At 37.9% G+C, this 24065-nt stretch overlaps 2 protein-coding genes across 2 annotated transcripts; one reads left to right on the top strand and one right to left on the bottom strand.

Annotated features, from left to right (window-relative positions):
• Positions 1 to 5140: 5140 nt before the first annotated feature.
• On the bottom strand, positions 5141 to 10081 carry selenof (selenoprotein F). Its single transcript, XM_056235574.1, has 5 exons — positions 9981 to 10081; positions 8774 to 8941; positions 7381 to 7444; positions 7118 to 7167; positions 5141 to 5820 (listed from the first exon to the last, which is right to left on the bottom strand). Exons 1-5 carry the CDS (start codon positions 10026 to 10028, stop codon positions 5689 to 5691), a joined length of 462 nt encoding a protein of 153 aa, XP_056091549.1. The 5' UTR covers positions 10029 to 10081; the 3' UTR covers positions 5141 to 5688.
• A 563-nt stretch (positions 10082 to 10644) lies between these two features.
• Positions 10645 to 22775, top strand: hs2st1a (heparan sulfate 2-O-sulfotransferase 1a). Its single transcript, XM_056235566.1, has 7 exons — positions 10645 to 11058; positions 19692 to 19924; positions 20219 to 20304; positions 20735 to 20873; positions 21887 to 21984; positions 22070 to 22227; positions 22309 to 22775. The coding sequence occupies exons 1-7, from the start codon at positions 10935 to 10937 to the stop codon at positions 22533 to 22535; spliced, it is 1065 nt and encodes a 354-aa protein (XP_056091541.1). The 5' UTR covers positions 10645 to 10934; the 3' UTR covers positions 22536 to 22775.
• Positions 22776 to 24065: the final 1290 nt, after the last annotated feature.

Genomic DNA, 24065 nt, shown 5'->3' on the forward strand with positions numbered 1-24065 from the left:
TAAGTAGTTAACAACGTTTCTTTGACAACAGTGGATAAGCTGGAAGCGTTGATAAGTTCATACATCAGGAAATGGTTGGGAGTTCCACGCTGCCTCAGCAGAGTAGGACTTTATAGTAAAGGAATATTGCAGCTGCCAGTCTCTGCTTTAACCGAGGAGTTCAAGTGTGCCAAGGTCAGACTGGAAATGACCTTAGTAGAGTCACGCGACAAATGTGTAAGGGAGGCAGCCCCTGTGTTAAAAACTGGTAGAAAGTGGTCAGCAAAGAAATCTGTAGTAGAGGCAAAGGCTGACCTTCAAATTAGGGATATCGTGGGACAGGTACAGCATGGAAGAGGGGGTTTTGGGCTCAGTTTAGCTCCTCCTAAATGGAACAAGGCAGGCCCAGCTCAAAGGAGGAAGCTGGTAGTCAACGAGGTGCGACAGCAGGAGGAGAGGATGAGGTGTATAAAGGCCATTTCCCAGGCCAAGCAGGGAGAGTGGATGAGATGGGAGAGTGTGAAACAACGTAAGATGGGCTGGCAAGACCTTTGGTCAATTGAAGAGAGTAGGATCAGTTTCCTTATTAGGTCAACATATGATGTTCTCCCATCACCGCAGAACCTAAACCTCTGGGTAGGAGAGGATCCCTCTTGTCCTTTGTGTTCATCACCTGCCACATTAAGGCACATTTTGACAGGATGTAAGGTGGCTCTTAGCCAAGGTCGGTTTACTTGGCGCCATGACCAAGTACTGCGATGTTTGGCTTTAGCATTAGAAGGCAAGCGTAACATGACCAATAAGTTGCCACCTGTTCTAGCAAAACATTACACGCAGAAGACAATATTCCTCCGCCCAGGCGAGCAACCACCAAGAAAAGGTGTTAACACCAATTCTCGCCCAGGACAGCTGGAAGCTGCTAGGGACTGGAAGATGCTGGCTGATCTTGATCAACGGCTTATTTTTCCACCTGAGATTGCCACCACTAACCTACGACCAGATATTGTTTTGTGGTCTGGATCAGCACGCATTGTTCAACTGATAGAGTTAACAGTGCCATGGGAGGATGCGGTAGATGAAGCATATGAGAGGAAGAAACTGCGGTATGCTCATCTGGCCACTGAAGCAGAACAGCGAGGATGGAGAGTCCAGGTTTATCCAGTGGAAGTGGGTTGTCGAGGTTTTGTGGCACACTCTACAACCCGGTTCCTCAGAGACATCGGATTCAGCGGCCAAGAGTTGCGTCGCACAGTAAAGAACTTATCTGAAGCAGCAGAAAGGAGCAGCAACTGGCTGTGGTTGAGACGGAAAGATTCTAGCTGGCTGTGTACAGGCCGCCACGCTACGGTTTCGTAGAATTCTTGAAAACTTGAAGAGTCTGTTGGTTTGTTTGTATACGTTCCTGTGGATATTGCGTGAATGACGGGTGGTTGGGCAGATATTGTGTTTTGCGGTAGGTGGTATGCCATACGGAACCGTTGTCCACTGAAACTGCATATTAACGCACCAGTGGGTCGTTAATATGCCGGACGCTCGACAGCCTTAGTCAACACTGGGAATTGTGATGTTGAGTCATTTTTAAAGTTCAGATTTAGAAAAACAAAGATGTCATGGCCAGTCTATGGTCATGGCACATTCTGGAAATAGATGAATGGCTCAGCAATTTGTCCAAGACCAGGCTATCAAAATGTTCTTGTAATTTTATTGTTAACTGGTGACTAACACGGTTAGGACCCATTAAAAACAATTGACTCTAAATACATTGTGTAAATCTGTGAGCAGCATGATGTGCCAAACATGCGGCATTAATCAGTGATTCAGAGCTTTCCATTTGCAGACATCTGCAGAATATACACATTTACTTTAAATATGTACAAGAAATGTACACTACTGTTCGAAAGTTTGGGGTCAGTAAGATTTTATTTGTATTTATATTTTGAAAGAAATCATTTATTTTATTCAGCAAGGATGCATTAATTAAAGTGATCAAAAGTAAGAGTAAAACATAATGTTATCAAGATTATCACGGTTTCCACAAAAATATTAAGCACAACGGTTTTCAACATTGATAATAATGAAATGTTTCTTGAGCAGCAACTGGAGTAATGATGAATACAGCTTTGCCATCACATACATTACCTTTGAAAATACACTCACCGGCCACTTTATTAGGTACACCTGTCCAACTGCTCGTTAAAGGAACACTCCGACTTTTTGAAACTTTAGCCTATTCACCTTATCCCCCAGAGTTAGATAAGTCCATACATACCTTTTTCATCTCCGTGCGTGCTGTAACTCTACCTGACGCACCCACCGCTAGCCTAGCTTAGCACAAAGACTGGATGCAAATGGTTGCAGCTAGCATACTAATCCAAATAAGTGACAAAATAGCGCAAACATTTTCCTATTTACATGTTGTGATTTGTATAGTCACAGAGTGTACAAAAAATGAAGTCACATGAGACACAGACATATTTTAACCGTATAAATACTGGGAACTATATTCTCTGAAGGCGAAGCACTGCTACTTGGGCGGAGTGATAACCGCAGCACCTGAGACGCGCTCTCTGCTCCTCACCACTGCGCGTCTCAGGTGCTGCGGTTATCACTCCGCCCAAGTAGCAGTGCTTCGCCTTCAGAGAATATAGTTCCCAGTATTTATACGGTTAAAATATGTCTGTGTCTCATGTGACTTTGTTTTTGTACACTATGTGACTATACAAATCACAACATGTAAATAGAAAAATGTTTGCGTTATTTTGTCACTTATTTGGATTAGTATGCTAGCTGCAACCATTTACATCCAGTCTTTGTGCTAAGCTAGGCTAGCGGTGGGTGCGTCAAACAGACTTATAGCACGCACGGAGATGAAAAAGGTATGTATGGACTTTTCTAACTCTGGGGGATAAGGTGAATAGGCTAAAGTCCCAAAAAGTCGGAGTGTTCCTTTAACACTTAATTTCTAAGCAGCCAATCACATGGCGGCAACTCAGTGCATTTAGGCATGTAGACATGGTCAAGACAATCTCCTGCAGTTCAAACCGAGCATCAGTATGGGGAAGAAAGTTGATTTGAGTGACTTTGAACGTGGCATGATTGTTGGTGCCAGAAGGGCTGGTCTGAGTATTTCAGAAACTGCTAATCTACTGGGATTTTCACGCACAACCATCTCTAGGGTTTACAGAGAATGGTCCGAAAAAGAAAAAACATCCAGTGAGCGGCAGTTCTGTGGGCGGAAATGCCTTGTTGATGCCAGAGGTCAGAGGAGAATGGCCAGACTGGTTCGAGCTGATAGAAGGGCAACAGTGACTGAAATAACCACTCGTTACAACCGAGGTATGCAGCAAAGCATTTGTGAAGCCACAACACGCACAACCTTGAGGCGGATGGGCTACAACAGCAGAAGACTCCACCGGGTACCACTCATCTCCACTACAAATAGGAAAAAGAGGCTACAATTTGCAAGAGCTCACCAAAATTGAACAGTTGAAGACTGGAAAAATGTTGCCTGGTCTGATGAGTCTCGATTTCTGTTGAGACATTCAGATGTTAGAGTCAGAATTTGGCGTAAACAGAATGAGAACATGGAACCATCATGCCTTGTTACCACTGTGCAGGCTGGTGGTGGTGGTGTAATGGTGTGGTGGATGTTTTCCTGGCACACTTTAGGCCCCTTAGTGCCAATTGGGCATCGTTTAAATGCCACGGCCTACCTGAGCATTGTTTCTGTCCATTTCCATCCCTTTATGGCCACCATGTACCCATCCTCTGATGGCTACTTCCACCATGTCACAAAGCTCTAATCATTTCAAATTGGTTTCTTGAACATGACAATGAGTTCACTGTACTAAAATGGCCTCCACAGTCACCAGATCTCAACCCAATAGAGCATCTTTGGGATGTGGTGGAACGGGAGATTCGCATCATGGATGTGCAGCCGACAAATCTGCGGCAACTGTGTGATGCCATCATGTCAATATGGACCAAACTCCCTGAGGAATGCTTCCAGCACCTTGTTGAATCTATGCCACGAAGAATTGAGGCAGTTCTGAAGGCAAAAGGGGGTCCAACCCGTTACTAGCATGGGGTACCTAATAAAGTGGCCGGTGAGTGTATATTCAAATATAAAAGTTATTTGAAGTGTAATAATATTTCACAGTATTACTATTTTTACTTAATTTCTGATTTTAAAAAAAATCAGCCTTGGTAAACATAAGAGACTTCTTTCAAAATCATCTTACCGACCCCAAACTCTTGAACGGTAATGTATATGATGGGACTTTATTGAATTAAACATAATTATAAACACATACACTATACATTATTTATACTATGCTTAATCTAAGCCGTCTGTGAAACCAGAACTATATCTTTAAAAATGTATATTTTATTGCCTTTCAGTCTTTCTAACTGACAAAGAAACTTTATCCACTGTGAAAAGGTTCTATTTTCTGTCCTTAAATTAGTGCTTTGTTGGCAGTTAGATTAGGCTGACATTTCTTTAACATTGAATGTGAAACGAAATTACTATTAAATTATAATTAGATGCTAGTTAAGACTTTTTGGCCTGGTTTGACAGAATATTGTTAAGGTTAGTTCAATTAGGACATTTAAGGTTAAGTGCATACATAAGAACGAGCCTTAGAAAAACAAAAAAAACACTAACGGTGTGCATCTTGAGACAAAGCAAAGGCACTGACATATTGTAAGATATGTCAATGCAAGTTGCTTTCAGTTAAAGCGTTTTAGTCTGGGACTAGGTTTAAGCCTTGTCTGTGAAACCGGAATCTCATCCAACACTTGTTCAACGAGAATAAAACCAAAAAGTCTGCTGACATCTAGTGGTGAAAATACAAATGACACAGGATAAATGTTACTTCTCCAAATGTCTGCATATCAGAGGCACACCCCGTATGTGGAAGGCTTGACAAAGAATTATACTAACTCTAACACTGTACTAAAATCTAGTTAACTAACATTTTGGCATTTATCAGTGCACAGTAGAACTCTTAGATTTACCTAAACACCTCCCCAAAATGCCCTGAAATGAAAATAACACGAAGTGATTTAAGTATTAAATCTAGTTGTTTATCATGAACAGCAATATCCCTTAAATCATTCACACATTTACTTATGACATGTAAAAAGTCAAACAAAAACATTAATATGAAAAACAGGTTTATTTGTGTGTGCACTAATGAAACATTTAATGAACAGATTCCACCTTCTCATACTGGGGTAGATCTTGGAGATTTCCACCATAACAGCATGCTAAGAGAGTTACACCGGGTCTTCAGGCCTCACATTCCAGGGACTGGTTTACTGTCAGGCCTTCACTAATGTGCAAATCTACAAAAGCATGAGCTATGTGGAGTCAGACAAGCTTTACCAAACCAGCATATTCAACACGCTTCACTTCTTTCACTCAGACACAAGATGTATAAAAGGCCTCAGCACATCAACCAATTCAAAAACAAAATGTAGAAGAAACATCAACTCAAAATAAGTACAGTATGTCCTGATCAATTAAACTCAAACCAGACGCTACGGTTGTACTTAAAAAAAAAAAAAATTCAAAATGTATGTTTTTTAACGTCCATTATTGAGCACAAAAATGAATAGTTGTCCTTTGCTTCAGTTTGAGATAAAAAAAAATAAATAAAAAAAACCAACCTCTGAACATCTGATTTTAAATATGCAACGGGGACTCTAAATTCGATCTAACTTCTCACTAAGAAATTCTTCCACGCTGTCTGTGTTCCACTTGAGGATGCTGAGCTCATCAGCAATGTTCCCGTTATCGTCCAGCAGCTTTAGAACAGGGTCCGAGCCTCTCACATACTGGAAGAAATGCAAAAAAAAGGCATCTAGAATTAACCAGTGTTTAAGCCACGTATAATATTAATATTATTTTTCTGACAAATATTGTTATGTTTGCACCAAATAATATACACACAACTGTTCAAAAGTTTAGGGATTTTTTATGTTATGTTTCTGAAAGAAGTCTCATGTTCACCAAGGCTGCATTTACTTGTTAAAAAAAATACAGTAAACAGTAATATTGTGAAAAATTACACATTAAAATAACTGCTTTCTTTTTAAATACATTTTAACTCTTTCCCTGCCAGCCACCACTTTTTTTTTTCTTTCTTTTTTTACCATTTTCACAAAAATATCATGGCCCTCAGAATATTTTGTTGTATAAATATCTGAACATGCAATATATAAAAAGAAAAAACCAACCCTCTACTTAAAAAAAAAAGAAAAAACGTTTTATTCTACCTTCGTGGATTCTTTTTTTTATCAACACTTGAATGTAGGTAAGTTTCATAACAAAAAAGCAACATTGAGCAAAAAGCTGAGAAAATCAATAATTTGACTACATCCAGATTGGATTCAGAACGATGATCAAAACATAGATGGAGTAGATCGATTCAGTAAACACCCCCTAAGCTTTCACAGTCCTATACCTCATCCTGGTTCAACATTTCATTCAGTAACATTAGGCAGTTTTGATTTAATGATGCAGTTTAACGTTGATGATTGTGTTATTTTACATATGATTACAAATGATCTTGCTTTCTTCTGCTGCTTCTTCACACTTGTTTTGATCCGGAGATTCAGTACTCTTTCAGAAGATGTGTCATAGCGCCCCCTACCATATAACAGTGCCCTTTCTCCCAAATGACGAAAATTTCCATCAATGGCGGGGAAAGTTCAAATGTAATTTAGTCCTATTCCTGTGATGCAAAGCTGAATTTTCAGCATCTTTTCTTCAGTTTTCAGTATCACATGATCCTTCAGAAATTGTTCTAATATGCTGATTTGATGCTCAAGAAACATTTATCATAAATGTTGAAAACAGTTGTGCTGCTTAATATTTTTGTGGAAACCATGACACATTTTTTTCAGGATTCTTTTATGAGTAGAGTCCAAAAAGAACAGCATTTATTTAAATGTAGCATTTAAAAAAAATCTTTTATAGTTTAGTTTTGATCAATGTAATGCATATTTGCTGGGGGAAAAAACATTCACTTCTTTCATAAAACTTACTGACCCCAAACTTTTTGAACAGCAATTTATATATAATGTCCATGGCCATGTTTAATAACTAAAATATTTTGCAAAAAATAATTACCTTGATTTGAAGACCCCTGAACATCTTGGGCTTGTCACTCCTGACAAAAGCTGAAGGGAAATATGGTCACAAAATTACTGCTTTGTAACAAGCAAACACTCTGCAAGTCTGTGCTACACAACAGCTGAAATGCTACAAAAAACACCCAAATAAACATGGTTTATTTTTCTATATTGCTGTGCCATTTTTTGAACAATCATCAACAAGAAATATTAAGTTTGAAGTAGCAGTTACTCATGTTTGAGGCCAAATCCTCAATCTACCTTGGACTTGAGGGAACCTCCCCAATTTTCATCCACAGACCTCAAGGATGGCTCCTGGGTAGAGCTGTCAAAGAAATAAATGACAAATGCACATTAATATGGGTAAATATATATATACCGTATTTTCCGCACTATACGGCGCACCTTCAATGAATGACCTATTTTAGAACATTTTTCATATATAGGGCGCACCGGATTATAAGGCGCATAAGATACTGCAGTCAAACGTTTGACTGGGTTTGCGTTATGCATCCACTAGATGTCAACAAATGTCAACAAAAAAGTCAGATAAAGTCAAACTTTATTAAGCGTTCTGACAACTCCGTTCACTCCCATGGTAACGTTGTTCAAACGTTAAAGGAAAATCCGGTCAATTTTAACATTGAGCTCATTTTTTGTAAATTTGGAGTGCCGTCAGTACAGATAACTTCGACAAAAACCGGTGTTGCCTACACCGTGTTATCCTCTTTTTAAAATTTGCACCCTGTTGACTTAAACGGGAAAAGTTTTAAACCTGCTTTTAGCCTCTTAACAACCTTAATGTGTCATTACAAGTGCACAGCCATGTGAGTGAACACGGTGAATCTGACTCCAGTATATGTGAAAGATATGAATAAAAATTATGTTTATTCAGCCAGCTCACATAACGTTACCCGTATTTTCTTCCTGTTTTCGGTCGAAGTCCACAGTAGGCGATTGTCGAGTGCGCGCGCGCGATCATTGGTAACTAAGCAACAGTGGAGACTCAGACTGTCAGCTGTCAGCCGATGACGGTGCTGTGTGGTGTTCTGAGAATATCAGCTCAAATGGATAGTTCATCCCAGAGCCACGGCTCTGGTTCATCCGAATCAGATGTTGAACACACGGAGAAGGTTTGATCGCGCGCGCGCCAACTCGACAATCGACTACTGTGGACTTCGGCCGAAAACAGGAAGTAAATACAGGTATGTGAGCCGGCTGAATAAAGAGATTATTCCTGCCTTCGTGAAAGCTCGGATCACAGTTGAGACTGATATATCAGCCCAGGCATCCACGATTCATTGGCAGATAGTGGCGTAAGTCGCCCGGCGCTGTCTCCCCGTCTTGGTGAACGTGTGTTCCCCATCCATATATAAGGCGCTCCGCATTATAAGGCGCACTGTCGTTTTTTGAGAAAATTAAAGGCTTTTAAGTGCGCCTTATAGTGCGGAAAATACGGTATATAAAGTCAAGTGATATGAGAGCAAAATCGTGGCCTTTAGCTCGTTGCATCTAAATGTTTGTGCTATGACAAAAAGTTTCACCCATTTTTCATTGTTTGGGGTAAAACAGCAGGAAAGCTTCATTAAAGCTCCAGCACTCTGTGCTCACTGTTGGAAATGACCTTGTCATTTGGCACAGAAGCAGAACTCACCTTCCTTGACTCCAGCTGAGCCTCCTCTTGGCAGCACTGGCTGCATGGAAGGTCCAACTGGTTCAGGCTGAACTGACCCAGGAGGTCACAGGAGCTACACAGGAGATTGCTGGAGAAGCCCAACTCCCTGCACGCCTCGGAGGACAGCTCCGCTCCATAAGACGACAGCTGAGCCGAGAGGAATGACAACACAATTTAGACACTTTACACTGAAAACAAGCAGTAGATGTAATTCTCTAAGCACTAACAGCAGTTGACCTTTATGTCAACATCTTAAATCTGTTGGAAATTCTCAGCTGTTCACTTTGATTTTAATGACCGTCAAATGCAAGCTCAAAGAAAGAGGCAAATGGAGGGTAAAGGACAGGTGCATGAATTTGCAACCTTTGGCTACAGCTATGATAACAAGAGTCAGAGTGTACTGTTTATAGTTGGTGAGTGACACATCTTGCCTCTACATTTGATGAACTTGCTTCCTAGTTATGAACAATAAAAGTCTTTAAGCTTATATTAAAGAAAAAGCACAACCAATCAAGGATTGACATTCTTTTATTTGAATTGCAAAGGCTTAAGAATAGTTTGGACCTGGAACGTGATTGAATTGATTTTTTTATACCCCATAATATTGTCCTTTCTTAATAAACAAGCCCTTAAGCCATTTTTCTCCACACAGGACAAATCTGTGGAATAGCACTTGGTGAACTTGCTTCCTAGTTACGAATACAAGCCCAGCTGATCTCGAGAAATCCCCAAGAGAGGGAAGAATTGTGTAAACATAAAGGAATACATATTTTACATTACTGTAATGTTATTTTTTAAAGCTAAGTAACCATGCTACTGTATGCAATGTAACGTAACTTTTTTTTTTTGTTGCAGGTAATGTTAAGTTAAACTAGTTAACAGCTTTAAAATCGAATCATTACAGATTATGCAAAAAACGTTGTCTCAATTTTTTGCGGTAGGTGCTAAGTTAGTCAATGTCACGGGTAGAAATTAAATATGCGATATTATGAAGATTTCCCTTACATTATTTACAGAATCAGCCAGTTGGGCCACGTCATTAGCTAACATTAGCGAGCCGGCTAACCATCGACTTAACGTTAGTAAAGTTAGCCCATATTTTACAAAGACATGTGGATTCCTTGTCACTGTTGAGTATCTACTTTTAAAAATGAAAGTGTACAGATGATGTGTTTCATTAACCTACCGTTTGTAATAACGACAGTAACCAAAACAGGTACACTTCCCCCGCCATGAGTGTTTCTCTTCCTCTCGCTGGGTTCAGCAGGAACAGGAAGTGCGTTAAACACAACACATCCGCTAAAAGTATTATCATAACCAAACAATATCAGTTTATTAATAATAATAATAAGAGTTACATTAGCTAGAATGAAAATCCTTTGGGACCAAAAAAATAAGGGAGATTAGAACCTCTTTTTATTTGAATTTTGAACTTTAAAAGTACAATGGCTTAAAAATTGTTTGGACAAACCTGGCTGAATTTCTTTTTATAGCCCATAATATTGTAATTTCTAAACAAGCCCTTATAGCATGAAAGATGTGTTATATGCATATTTTGTTTCTTCACACAAGACGAAAGACTTAAGTGTATGAAATAACACTTACATTACGATTAATGAAATATAGCTTTATGGGGATTTATTTTATAGGTGAGCTTTTGCTTATTTATATGCAATAAATATTAAAATATTTAATTGGAAATATCTGCATGTATACACGGTCAGGTATATGTAAATATGACGTGTTGTTGTAAAGACAGTGAATGTAGAGGAGTGAAGTGAGATTCTCCAGAGCGACAGCTGACCGCCTGACGTCAAACGCACCCGATGATTGCGCATGCGCACTGACACAACGTGCCTTTAACGTTACTTCCCAGGATTTAACAACAACTGAACGTTCACTACAGCTGCTACTCAAGTACGGTAGAGTCTGAGCTGTTCTGATTCATGCAGAAAAGTATACAATATAAGCATAACCGTTTTTGTTGGGATAGTAAGCGTCCATTGCAGTGTAGTTCGCTGTGTTTATGTTCGAGGACTGATTATGGGGATCATAAAATAACAGCACTGCTCGTTGCATCCATAGAACTGTGTTATAAAGTTCTCGGTCACGGTATGTCCTCCCTGTGCTGGATTTTTTGATGGGGCTTTTAAGGTTAAAGATGCCGCCGAAGTTTCAGCTCCTGGCTCTGTTGGCCTTCGCCATTGCAATGATTTTTTTGGAAAACCAAATTCAGAAGCTCGAAGAGTCACGGGGGAAGCTGGGTAAGAGTCTTTCCATGAAGTATTTTGAAATACTCGCTTGACTAAAAATCAGCGTAGTCTGTCGTATTGCACCAATTTGTTAACATGATCATTAAGCAACTTTATAAATGTGTGATTTGTGTCCTCAGTACTGTTTTGAGGGAGGTGACGTTAATGGGCATTCGTGTGTATGTTTGGACTACATGGTCCATCATGTCTCAGGCAGCAGCTGCATTTTCATTCAAGCAAGGTCCAATATCAGTTTTGACTCACCTAGTTGTGTAATGGATATTTTCCTACGTCAGTATGATGAAGCATGTATCTCGACTTGCATTACCGAACTACTGCATCAGAACAGATTTTAAGGACTGGGACAAAACAAGCTATTAATCAACTGAAGAAAATACAAGCAAAATGTTTTGGATTCATCTATTCAACATGTTTGGCAGGATTCTCCTGCTAGAGTTACTTTATGTTTTTTCCTTGCCCGTCACTCAGTATGGGTCAGATATAACAACGTGACAGCACTATTTAATTATTATAAATATTGACAATGACTGAATGAATTGAGACTACATGGTGCTTTCAAACGGCTTTCACCATCTTGTCACAACAGCCAGAATAACAAAATCACCATAAATGCATATTAAATCCAATAGCCCTTTAGTTTTTCTGGTGTGTCTTGTTATTAACAGGACCTGTGTAAAATGAGTGGAATTTCCTAAAAAACAACAATAATAAAAAACCTGTCAGTAATATTTTTCTAACAAGAAATTAAGTCAACAAGAATTAATTCAATTAGCCAAAATTGACAGTAAAAATGTATTACTAAAGATTTATCAAATATTTAATAATAATAAATGTTTCTTGAGCTGCAAATCAGCATATTAGAATGATTTCTGAAGGATCATGTGACACTGAAGACTGGAGTAAAGATGCTGAAAATTCAGCTTTGCCATCACAGGAATAAATGACATTTTAAAATATATTCAAATAGAAAACAGTTATTTTAAATTTTATTCATATTTCACTATATTACTCTTTAAAGAAATGCAGCCTTGGTGAGCAAAAACATTAAAACTATTAACTTAAAATGTTTTAATGGTAGTGTATGTGACAGAGCTTGCACAGCATGGTTGTGTGTGTCACAGAAAATATAGACCTTAGCGCTTAATAAGAAGAATATAATTTTTAAACTGTATACCTCACAAGAGCTGAGTGAGATGGCGAAGCACTTGAAATATGGAACGCGGATCTTCAGGATGAAGACTGATTTTGATTTTGGCAGATTTATTAAAAATGTTATAATAAATATATTTTTAAATATCTGACGATGTTGTACAGAATTATCTAAGGAAGTTAAGAATACCTTCAGTTCAGCCTGGCATTCTTAAAACCCTTTTGCAATCCTGTTTGTGAAATTAAAATGTTTTCTGCTCATTACAACTAATCAATTGAAAAGAACAAGATCAGTTATTTTAAAATCTGTGAAGTACACTTGTCAATACAGGGCTTTTGTATTTTGGTTGAGTGCTGCTGTAATTCCAAACACAGGCCACATGTCTAACTAGTGAGACATGTCAAACGCACATGCCTATAGAGCGATCGGATATGGGCTATTTCATGTCCTGTACAGGCTATTCTGAATGCTACACCAGTTTGACTGTAACACATCACTTCTGCATCATATCGGTTTCACAGAGATATATCTGTGCTATACTCAAGTTATTAAAATGCTTTGTTTGTTTGTATAAGCTGTATGTTCTTTCCACTAAAAATTGGCAAGCTGTTGTTTAGGTTAGCTGGTTCCCACCATCCACGCTGAGTTACATCAACCAACAGGTTTTTGCTCTATGAATAGTTATATGTGAGAGCCGTTAACAGGCAGAAAGGTGAGAGGAAGGTTTTCCATCTGGTTAGACCTGCGAAAGCTGTCAGTCTTTGCACTGCATAAATTGATGATGTTTTTGAAACTGTCATCCTGTTGCACATCTTGTTTGACTGTGAACAAATGGGGTCTTTAGTACATATCTAGTGTAAACTGTTTTATGTGCCTCAATTTCAGGAGTGTTTGCTGACTATTTTTCATGTAACATCGATTTGAAATGTTGATTTATTATCTTTCCGTTTTTCTCTAATGATGGCAGGCTTGGCAGCTGACATACTCTTTCACGGTTCATCAGCATTGGAAAAGTTATTTGATATCTAACCTGATAGTAGTTTGTCTCCATTTGCTAATGGAAGTTCTGGGATTCCCTTTAAACACGCTTCAAATTGGTAGTGTTTTTAGCCCTGATGAGGCTGTGAAAGAACATTACATAAGCCCATGTGTTATTGCTTGGCACCAACACATTGACTATTGTACATTTTTAGATCCAAAGTAGCCATGTGTTTATGAAGCTTAAAGACTTTGAAAGCACTGTTAGTTGTTGAAAAGGTTTCAGTGCCAGCGGATGACATAAACTAAACAAATGCTTGTAGTCTATATACATACTAAAAATGTATGTAAAATTTGAACGTGTATTATGATAATGTTTCATTTATTTATCAAACTAATAAATATTATATGTAAAGTAATATACTGGCGTATAAGTTTGGGGTTGGTAAGATTATTTTTAAATTAAGTCTCTTATGCTGAGCTGATCAAGTCTCTGTGTTTGATCAAAAAAGCAGTAATAATGTGACTAGTAATAATTTGTTTTCTATTTGAATATATGTTAAAATGCTATTCATTTCTATGATGGATAAGCTGAATTTACAGCATTTATTACTCCAGTCTTCAGTGTTACATGCCCCTTCAGAAATCATGATTTGGTGCTCAAGAAACCAGTAATTACTAATGTTGAAAACAGTTGTGCTGCTTAATATTTTTGCGGAAACCGTGATACATTTTTTGTATTCTTATACATGCCTTTAGTGTCACTTTTGATCAATGTAATCCTTCCTGAATAAAAGTATTAATTTCTTTCAAAATGAAAAATCTTTCCTAAACCTCAAATATGTGTGACATTGAGTTTTGTCAGGGTTACAAGTTGTTGCATACATTTTTCTAATACCTCTAGATGTAAATTGTAAAAATTCATTTTATGAGTCAACTGAAAGACAAATCTATTTAGTCTAAGTGTGATGATGATAATTTCAACCTAATGGTCAAACAAACTGAAAAATTAGTGGTAATGTGCTCACACTTTATACTCTTACTTATGCAAATCTCACTAAGTATAACCAGATGGTACATAACCTGGGGCAGATTATAAACTTGATGCTTTACTATTTATTAAAACTTCAAAGCCCCCTTGAATACCAGAGGCATACAGCTGCCTGCATTTCTTAGTCAACTTTTATGGCCTCTTTGTATACAGGACATACTTCATGTCTGTTTTTCTTTTGTACTTAAGAGTTCACACTAGCACTTTTAGTGCGCATGCACCCGGGTTCGATTGACCTCAGTCAGAGTTTGTTACATTTGCATGATGTGATTGTGAATGCTGTACACTATTCTGGATGAACCGTACCCCGAATCCGCATAAATGGGTACGGTCCATGTGAACTCCTGTATGCTCCGCTGCTGATATGAATGCAATTGTACTAAATCATGGAAATGAACAGCTATTGATGACGTATGATTCTCATTAAAACTCTGTGTTCATTAAAACAAGCGCGATCTTGACACCTATTAAAGGGGTCATATAATGCCATTTTCATACAAGTTAATTTGATTCTTTAGGGTCTAAATGAAAAGTTTGTAATATACTTTAATTAAAAATTCTCATTAGTATTGTAAGAAAACGCTCATTTTACCTGGTCAAAAACACCTCTGTTTTCTGTTTTCATGAACACGTTGTTCATTATAAACATGGGATTATGAATTATATTGAGAACGTCGTACATAGAAACCATGCCGTAATGTACCCTGAGTGTAAACCTTAGCCGCATTCATCGTGAAGCGTGCAAGCGATTTGCAAAGATTAACGTTAATATAAAGGTTAATAAAATTTTACGCTCACTTCTTCTGGAGGTGCAGCAGGAACATGAATAGTTGTTACCGATTCTTTTTTCAGGAGCAGCTTCTTAGCAAAACCAGCTTTATTCTGATCCTCGTTTATAAAGCAGTCTGGTGAGAAAAGATTCGCGAATCGCGCAAACATGAAAGCATTGACATTGATCGTGGGGAATATTCCCTTCGAAAACAAAACTCAGGCACTGCGTCTTCAGCAGTTCGGATTTAGGAACATTAAAACGACTGCTGTGTTCGTTATTACACTCAGATTACACCCAAGAACAGAACACTACAATCGCTTAGACGCCATTCTGCTCCAGCGTATCAACAATGATGGACTATGATGACAGAGCTCGCTCAGGGCGGGGAATATACGTTCTTTGGCGGTGATGTGTTGAAACACTGCTGTCAATCAACAATCGTGGGAGGGGCGTCCGACCATGTGACGTCACACGGTCGAACGGCTCGATTTGAGACTAGGAAAAACATAAGGAGATTAAAACAAAAACACTGGATGGATTTTTATCATTGTATGATGGTTGTGTACTGGCACTGCCAACACACATTTCAGTACAATCAACTTGAAAAAGTGCATGTACCATTATATTACCCCTTTAAGCGTCGCGCCTGCCTCAGATCTCTCACTGTTTAAATCTACCAGACACTCAATTTGATGCACATGTGCAAACAGACAGTGCAATCCTGCTCTTATTTGTCTGTCATCTTATATTTTGTTCCCTCTTTTTGTCCATAATGGAGCGCGCGTCACGTCACATATAAGCGCCGCACCAGCCACAATCTCTCACTGTTTTACTGCCTGATACTCCTCCGATTGACAGCTGAATGGAAAAGCAGACGAAGATTCCTCGCTACATCGATTTGTTTGTTTTATAGCCTATAGGCCTTTCTTTTTTAATTTATTAATTTTTCGCATAAGATGTGTGTGTGAAAAACTGGCAAAATAACAACTGGCAAGTGCAAAATATTGCTGTGTACTCTTTTATTTTATTATTTTAGATGAATCATTAAAATGCTGTCAATTTCACACTCTAAACTTGCGTTGGATTTGCCGTACCGGTGTTGGTTTTTTAACGGCCGCAGGTAGAGTAACCGATTGGTGTAACCCCATGGGGCGAGTAATGATGATTATTAAAATTTCTAGGTTAAATTAAATTTAAAATTTTGTTCTTTGACTGAAACAGTTTTTTTGTTTGTTTTGCAGTTCTCACTGATGCAAATTCAAAGACCTCATCATTAAATGTTGATATTCTGTAAATAAAATGAAATAAAAATAGCCTAGGCCTATAAAACAAACAAATCGATGTAGTGAGGAATCTTCGTTTGCTTTTCCCTTCAGCTGTCGGAGCTGAATATAACGGTGCCTTCATATAACGGTGACTGCGTCGGACCTACGCCGGAGCCTCTACGCTATAGACTACGCATTGGTTTTCATTTATACTTCTGCATCGTTGTCCGCGTTGACGCGCAATTACACATGCAGAGGGAGCATGTGAAACCCGAGGGAGCGGTTCTGACAGACCAATCACAGCGCTTGCGTCCGCGTAGAATTGACACGTTGTTACATTTTTGGAGAGGTGCACGTCAGGGTACGGCAAAGGGTACACGCGTTACACACAGCCTACGACGTAGCTACGGCGGGAGGTCGACGCAGAAGTATAAATTGGGCTTAAGGCAGGAGAAAAGCATTTGGTTAATGGTGAATATTGACCGTACCATTCTGGGTCCCGCTGGCTACAGGGGATACGCGCTGCATTTGGTTTAAAAAACATATTGTGTAAGGTCGCGAGGCAGGAGCATATATCCGTGACTGGTCGAGTGGCAGGCGCATATAACGGTGACTGGTTGAGTGGCAGCTGCCCCTAGCGGTGACGGGTTGAGTGACAGGTCGAGCGGCAGCTCCCCCTGTCATGCAAAGATTTTACCCCTACTGCAAGTGTGACTGACTCACTGCAAACTGAAAGAATCTCATTTCTGCTGGACTCCTGCATTCTTTAAAATATTTGATGGACGCAAGTGCCATTATGTGCTGACGATTTTAAAACAAATCCAAAGGTTCAAAAACCAAAATATAAAAGTGAGGTGAGCAACACTATTGGATGTTAATATCCAATATAGGATATGTATATAGTTCTCCTGCTTCTTTTTTTAACTTTCGGAATTATTTATAAATGAATTTCACTGTATATAGTCTAAAGTATGAACTCTCCTGTGATTAAAGGCGGCACTTCCGGTTTTCTTCCCACCGGAGCCTCGTTTACGATTTCAAAATAACGGCTGCATGAAATAGCCTATAGGGCGTCTATGTATTTATTATATCTATGCTCTTGACTGCTTTTGTCGGACAAAAATGGCGGATGGCGGATTATGATTGGTCAGATCGCCTGTCAATCAAACTCCCTGCGAAGGGTCAATTGGAACGCACTGCATTTCTCTCACTCAGCCTTTACTCTACCAAGGCTGGAAATGTTATTGTGTCATGATAATGTCACTTTCTTCAACCTTGAACATAAAAATTACCCCACAGTGACCTCCATGTTGTAGAGACTCTCAGAGGGAAATCTGACTGGATTTATTTTGTTCTATCTAAGGAAAGACTGTAACCTGATTTGAAGTATTGAAAAGACATCAGTCAGAGTATAACTCGTCAGGTTTGGCAGCTGACTGCCATAAATCCTCCTCCCCTCCTGAGCAGCTTGACACTTGTAGATATTAAATTTCATTCACTCATCTTATTATTTTTGACCTTTACTGAAACAAGACACTCAGATTTTGCACTGTTATTTCACATCATGAATTGTTTTAGATCTTTGTATTGTCTGTACATTTATAATTGGGTCAATGACAAAAAATAAACAATCTTTTTAATTTTAAAAAAGCTTTACATATCGTTGCTTACACACGTAATATTTTTATATGGATTTATACATTTTAATGAATAATAATTTCCCCCAAAAAATGTTGTTACATATTTATTACTTTTCTTAGGGAAAGTGTAGATGTGAATTGCTCGAAAAACACTACAGCACCTGCAAAAATTAATTTTAAGTAATGTTTTCACGGTAAAAGAAAAAACAGTAAGATTTAATAAGTTATTGTACTTGTGAAGATGTGCTTATTAGAGAAGGCAGTGTGTGAAGGCCAATAGAAGTGAAAATCTGCAGTCATCCATAGCATCAGTTACACAGTCAGCCTGAGGGCCCTCTTGCCGCCTGTCTGTTTTTAAATGAGCGCTTTCATTCGGCATAAAGCAGCAGTGTGTCCATCATGTAGGAAATAGGCAATGGTTCAGGCCAGGGTGTTTTTCTCATTAACGTGCAATTATATTATTACATTAGGCTGGGTATTGCATCCGTAATGAGATGGTGAAACAGTCACGTCGTCTACCCATAAATGCTTGAACCCTGACGACTCTTTTACCTCAGAGTCAAACATTTTCCATTACAGCTCAGCACACAAAAAAACAAGTAAAAAAAATGTATAGGTCAGACTCAGCGGCAAATTTCTTATTCTCTAGGTTTAGTCTTTGTTTTTTCCCCCACAATTTTAAAATAACAAACTGCTTTTTGCATGAGTGACAAGATATTCTCTGTTGTCGTGGGAGAGTCTGACATCATAATGTGGCATAGCAACAGTTGTTGTCATGGGCGATAGCAGTTGTCCACATGTGATGGTTAGAGACTCGAGAGCAGTCGGAGCTGAGCGGGAATGTGCCGTGGTTGGCTTGACATCATCACCTCACAGTAGCAGCTGCCCGTTCTCCAGCTCACATTCACACACTTTTGTCACCGCATCGTGTTTACGGTCAAAGCTCTATCTCATGATCTCACGAGGATTACAAGGCCATAGGACCTTTCTGTTTCAACCTCTACATTTTGTTAATAAATTCACTGTATTTTTGCATTACTCTAATTGCACCAAGGCTGCATTTATTTGATCAAAAATACAGTAAAAAACTTAATATTGGGAAATATTATTAGAATTTAAAGTATTTTTTGTATATTTGAATATATTTAGAAATGTACTTTATTCCTGTGATGCAAAGCTGAATTTCCAGCATCATTACTCCAGTTTTCAGTGTCACATGATCCTTCAGAAATCATTCAATGCTGATTTGCTGTTCAAGAAACATTTCTGATTATTATTATCAATGTTGAAAACAGTTGTTGCTGCTTAACATGTTTAAGTGTGTTACTGTGTGTATAATATATAATAAGATTAAAATATATATAAAAAATAATACAGTATATAAATAGACCATTCTGGAAATGTAAGTGTTATTTTACCTTTGTCAAAAAAGTATTAAATGTAAGAATATTATCAAATGTGAATCCCTTACTATTTGATTATATGTAGTATTATTATAATATTATTTTATAATTATGTATTGTGCAGAAATATAATGAAAGACATATTTTCCTTTAGGATATGATTATTAATCTAGTATTCTTTGCAGTTCTGTTCCCTCAACATACAGTACTTGGAGTATTCCTGTATGAATCTGGTATATGGCAGGTTTATTTGCAGTATTTTGTTGAATGGAATGTTTTTTTAATGAATTATGCAAAGAAAAAAAAATCCTTTGATCTTGGAGGCTAAACACATTAGTTTAAATATCTCTCCCCATACTTTGCAGAACGAGCCATTGCCAGACATGAGGTACGAGAGATTGAGCAACGGCACATTCAAGATGGGGCGAAGGAGGCCATGGTAAAGGAGGACGATTTGGTGGTCATCTACAACCGAGTGCCCAAAACAGCCAGTACCTCCTTCACCAACATCGCCTATGACCTGTGCAACAAGAACCACTACCATGTGCTGCACATCAACACCACCAAAAACAATCCTGTCATGTCCCTTCAGGATCAGGTCAGTTTTGTATCATTTGTGCATGTTCACTGTTAGTGCCTCCCGCTTACAGCCATCCAAACAACAGATTATAATGCTGGAAGGATCCAAATGTTTACTCAAATTCTCCAAACAGCTTCTAAATGACAGAAAGCATTTCCTTAATAGAGCAATACAGCAGATGTTATGGTATGGTGTCTTTATGGTATCATGAGGCTTGAGGGGACTTAAAACGGGACTAAGGATGACCTTTTTTTTTTCAGAGCATGTTCTTAAGTGATTTATTTTTTTAACATTTATTTATTAATGTTTCAGGTACGGTTTGTAAAGAATGTGACATTGTGGAAGGAGATGAAGCCTGCGTTCTACCACGGACATGTTTCCTTCCTGGATTTCACCAAGTGTGTATTATGTGCTCTCGTCGTTCCCTGTGCAAATTCCCTCAGTCTGTTGGGGTCTTTGTATTTGCATGAAAAATGCTCTTTAGAGTGGTTTCAGGTTTTACATTCGGTGCCAACATCAATGAAGTGGAAAAAAAGTATCCTGCTGACTCCTGGTGGTTCTGAAAAGAATTACAGCACGCTTCTAGCATCTGATTTTGAACGAAACAATCATATTGTTACTAGTTTCCTTTTTTCTAGGTCTCTCTGTAACTTTTACAAATCTTATCAAATTCACATACTTCTATGCACCTACATCCATAAAGTAAATATTTAATCATGCCTTGATGCCAAAAACATCTGATAATCCTACTGTACTAAAACAATGTATTTACTAGGAATGATACATGAAATACAGAGCTTGACAGTTCCTGTCCCATCCCTTCATCAGATTTGGAGTGAAGAAAAAGCCTGTTTACATAAATGTTATCCGGGATCCCATTGAGCGTCTGGTGTCTTACTACTATTTCTTGCGCTTTGGTGATGACTACAGACCCGGCCTACGACGCAGAAAGCAAGGAGACAAAAAGGTGAGTCTGGTGTTTTTGGTTTGGGAGTTCAAGTGTTAAAGTTGTTTTGTCTATTTTTAATTATTCTGAATTTCATGACTATAAGGTACTGAAGTTTAAGTTCACAAAACAAGTTATGGTGCTACTATTATAAAATAATAGTAATATTATTATAAAATGATATTAATAGTATTATCAATACATTAAATATTACTAACATTTAATATTAATATTATTAATAATACAATTTATTTAAAATATTATTGAATTATAAAATTAGTTTATTATAAATTATGATATTTTTTACAAAAGCTATGGTGTTAATATGATAATAGGCTACAAAAAATATATATTATTAATAAATATAGTTAATATTAGTATTTAATATTTATTACATAAGTCTTATCTATTTATATATTATTATATAAGATTTATAAATACCATTTAAAATAATATTAAATATAAATAAAATAATAATAAATAAGTTCTAAAATATGTTTTGAATACAAAAAATTATATTCAGATGTGTGCTTTTAAACTACCTTTAACGCTGGCCCTGTTTTTTACTTACCATATTAAGTGCGTTACTGTAACCATGATTTTTACCCCAATTGTTTTTTTGTTTAGTTTTTTTTGTGCTGTTGGTGTAGCAATGTTAAAGTTCAGGAAAGGAGGCGGGAACTGGCGAACGTCCAACATAAACTTAAATCCCCAAAATAAAAGTAAAGCGACACAGCCCCTCACGGACGACTGCCGCATATAAACACAATAAAACAACATAAATGTCCTAGGCCTGGTCCTCTCCCATCCTTCACTGTTGTCACTCGTCCTTTTATCCTTCTGGAGCTCCTCCGTGGGACTGGAGACCGGTGTGGCGCACAGGTGACGCTCATTAGCACTCGCTCCGTTCCTACGGCTCTCGGCCTCGCACTGCTTGTCACAGCTGTCAATTGAGCTTAACTTTTGTTCTCTTCAAATATTGAACCCAGAAAGTCTATTTGCAAACTGTACTGTACGATCTGCGTGTGTTTCAGACATTTGATGAGTGTGTAGCTGCTGGAGGATCTGACTGTGCTCCAGAGAAACTGTGGCTTCAGATTCCCTTCTTCTGTGGTCATTACTCTGAGTGCTGGTAGGCCGTTCAGTGTCTTTATGTGTATTTTGGGTATATCACTTTTTAGGACTCTTGTTACATCATCTTAATTATTTTTTTACAGGAACATTGGTAGCAAATGGGCTTTGGAGCAAGCCAAATATAACCTGGTGAATGAATATATGCTTGTTGGGGTGACAGAGGAGTTGGAAGACTTTGTTATGATGTTGGAGGCGGCACTTCCTCGCTTTTTTAAGGGGGCCACAGAGCTCTATCGGACAGGTATGATGCAATGTAAGTTCTTAAGTGAATATGTAAAACATTAAAACTAAAATGATCAACTTTATTTGTCCATTTTTAAAGGGAAGAAATCGCACCTAAGGAAAACGAGTGAGAAGAAGCCACCCACTAAAGAGTCTATAGCTAGACTGCAGCAGTCGGACATCTGGAAAATGGAGAATGAGTTTTATGAGTTTGCACTAGAGCAATTCCAGTACGTTCGGGCTCATGCAGTGAGAGAAAAAGATGGAGAGCTTTACCTACTGGCACAGAACTTTTTCTACGAGAAAATCTACCCAAAGACCACCTGAGACCATAAACGCTGTATGCTGTGGTCGGAAACACTGGAGGAGGACACATTACATTGATATGTGCATTCAGACTGACTCTAATCCATCTGGATATGTACATTTCAAACAGCTGAATCTAGTATGTGCCACAGGGAAGAGTCTTGGGGCCAAACAGCTGTCATGAGCATTATCCCCCCAATACATATCATTTCAAAGAAGGGTTAAAAGCTCTCAAATGTGCATTAAAAGTGACTGAGATTGTTCGTGTCATTATTCAAGACAACCACCACCTTTCTGCCATTTGGGTTTTATACAGGTGCTGTCACATTTCTTTCTTTGATCCTTAATGGTTATTGTTTTGATTTGTTTTTGGTTTTTTTGACCGATTTATGCTGTTTTGGTGCTTTTTACATCTTATTTTAAAGTGTAAAAAGAGTACAGATGACTACTAAACATTCTTGAAGTTCTTTATCAAGCTGAGAAAGTATAGTATAGTAAAATGAGTACTTTTTCTTGGACTTTTAAAATACGGTTTATTGAATTTATTGGAAATACACAGATGTGATGTGGGTGTATGTATTTTACGTTGTTAACATGCGTCTTGCCTTTTAATATAGCAGATCAGGTTTGTTTTGTTTTAAAATGTATCCACAATTGCTGTTAAATCAGAACCTTCTGCCTGGGGTTCATCCCTGCAGTTTTTCAGCAATTTCAGAAAATATTTTTGTAAATACTGGTCATTACAGTTACAGTTGGACCTAAAATTGAAATGAGGGAGGATAACAAATTTGAAGATAAACACAATCACAAAAATGACTAGGCCTAGATCTGCATGTGGATCATTGTACTGTTACTGATTCTTGGTAAGCAGCCATTTTGAGTCTTTAAATTTGATTTTTTACATATTTTATGACTGAATTGTCAGGTTTTGTTTTTTGTTATACATATTGTTCAAACATACTTTATTTCAAAGACTTGTCAAGCCTCTCATGATGGCAACATACCATTAGTTTGCTGCTTTATGATTTAAATATCATAGACTTTAAATATGTTAATTGAACTGATTGGGACTGATTCATTGAGACTGTGCCTTTTTTCCCTATGACACAGAGCTGTTATTACAGCCAGTGTAAATATGACTTGACATCTCAGTGTAAAAAGATGAGGAATTGTTTTACAAGGAGAAATGTTGTTGCATAGATTGCCATTATCAACATCAATGTGGAAATACGCAACCATCATATGAAATTGTTAATAGTAAGAGTGGAACTGATGTCTTTTTGAAAATGGAAATTTGTCTCCCGAGTTTATTACACAATATCAGTTTTTCTATGTATACATGATCTTTACTATCCACACGTTTGTGCATGAAATGGGTGTTGGATTGCACATTTCCCTCTAAAATCTGCAAGACAAAATATGAGTAGAACAATGTGGTCGTTGTGACAAATGATCACTTGCTACTTAAAAAAATATATTTTGAGGTTTTACAGGATCTTTTGAATGTTTTTAGATAATCAAAACCAATCTGTACTGTATATGAAACGCTAG

Source organism: Rhinichthys klamathensis, unplaced genomic scaffold (genome assembly GCF_029890125.1).
Source record: "Rhinichthys klamathensis goyatoka isolate OS25496 unplaced genomic scaffold, OSU_Roscu_1.1 h1tg000422l_1, whole genome shotgun sequence".
Lineage (NCBI taxonomy): Eukaryota > Metazoa > Chordata > Actinopteri > Cypriniformes > Leuciscidae > Rhinichthys > Rhinichthys klamathensis.

Bases quoted from the DNA above. Each gene is read 5' to 3' on its own strand.
- hs2st1a (XM_056235566.1), top strand. From the start codon at position 10,935: ATGGGGCTTTTAAGGTTAAAGATGCCGCCGAAGTTTCAGCTCCTGGCT. The intron at 20,305-20,734 runs GTGTGTATTATG...TCCCTTCATCAG, and splicing joins TCCTTCCTGGATTTCACCAA to ATTTGGAGTGAAGAAAAAGC. The intron at 22,228-22,308 runs GTATGATGCAAT...CCATTTTTAAAG, and splicing joins CACAGAGCTCTATCGGACAG to GGAAGAAATCGCACCTAAGG.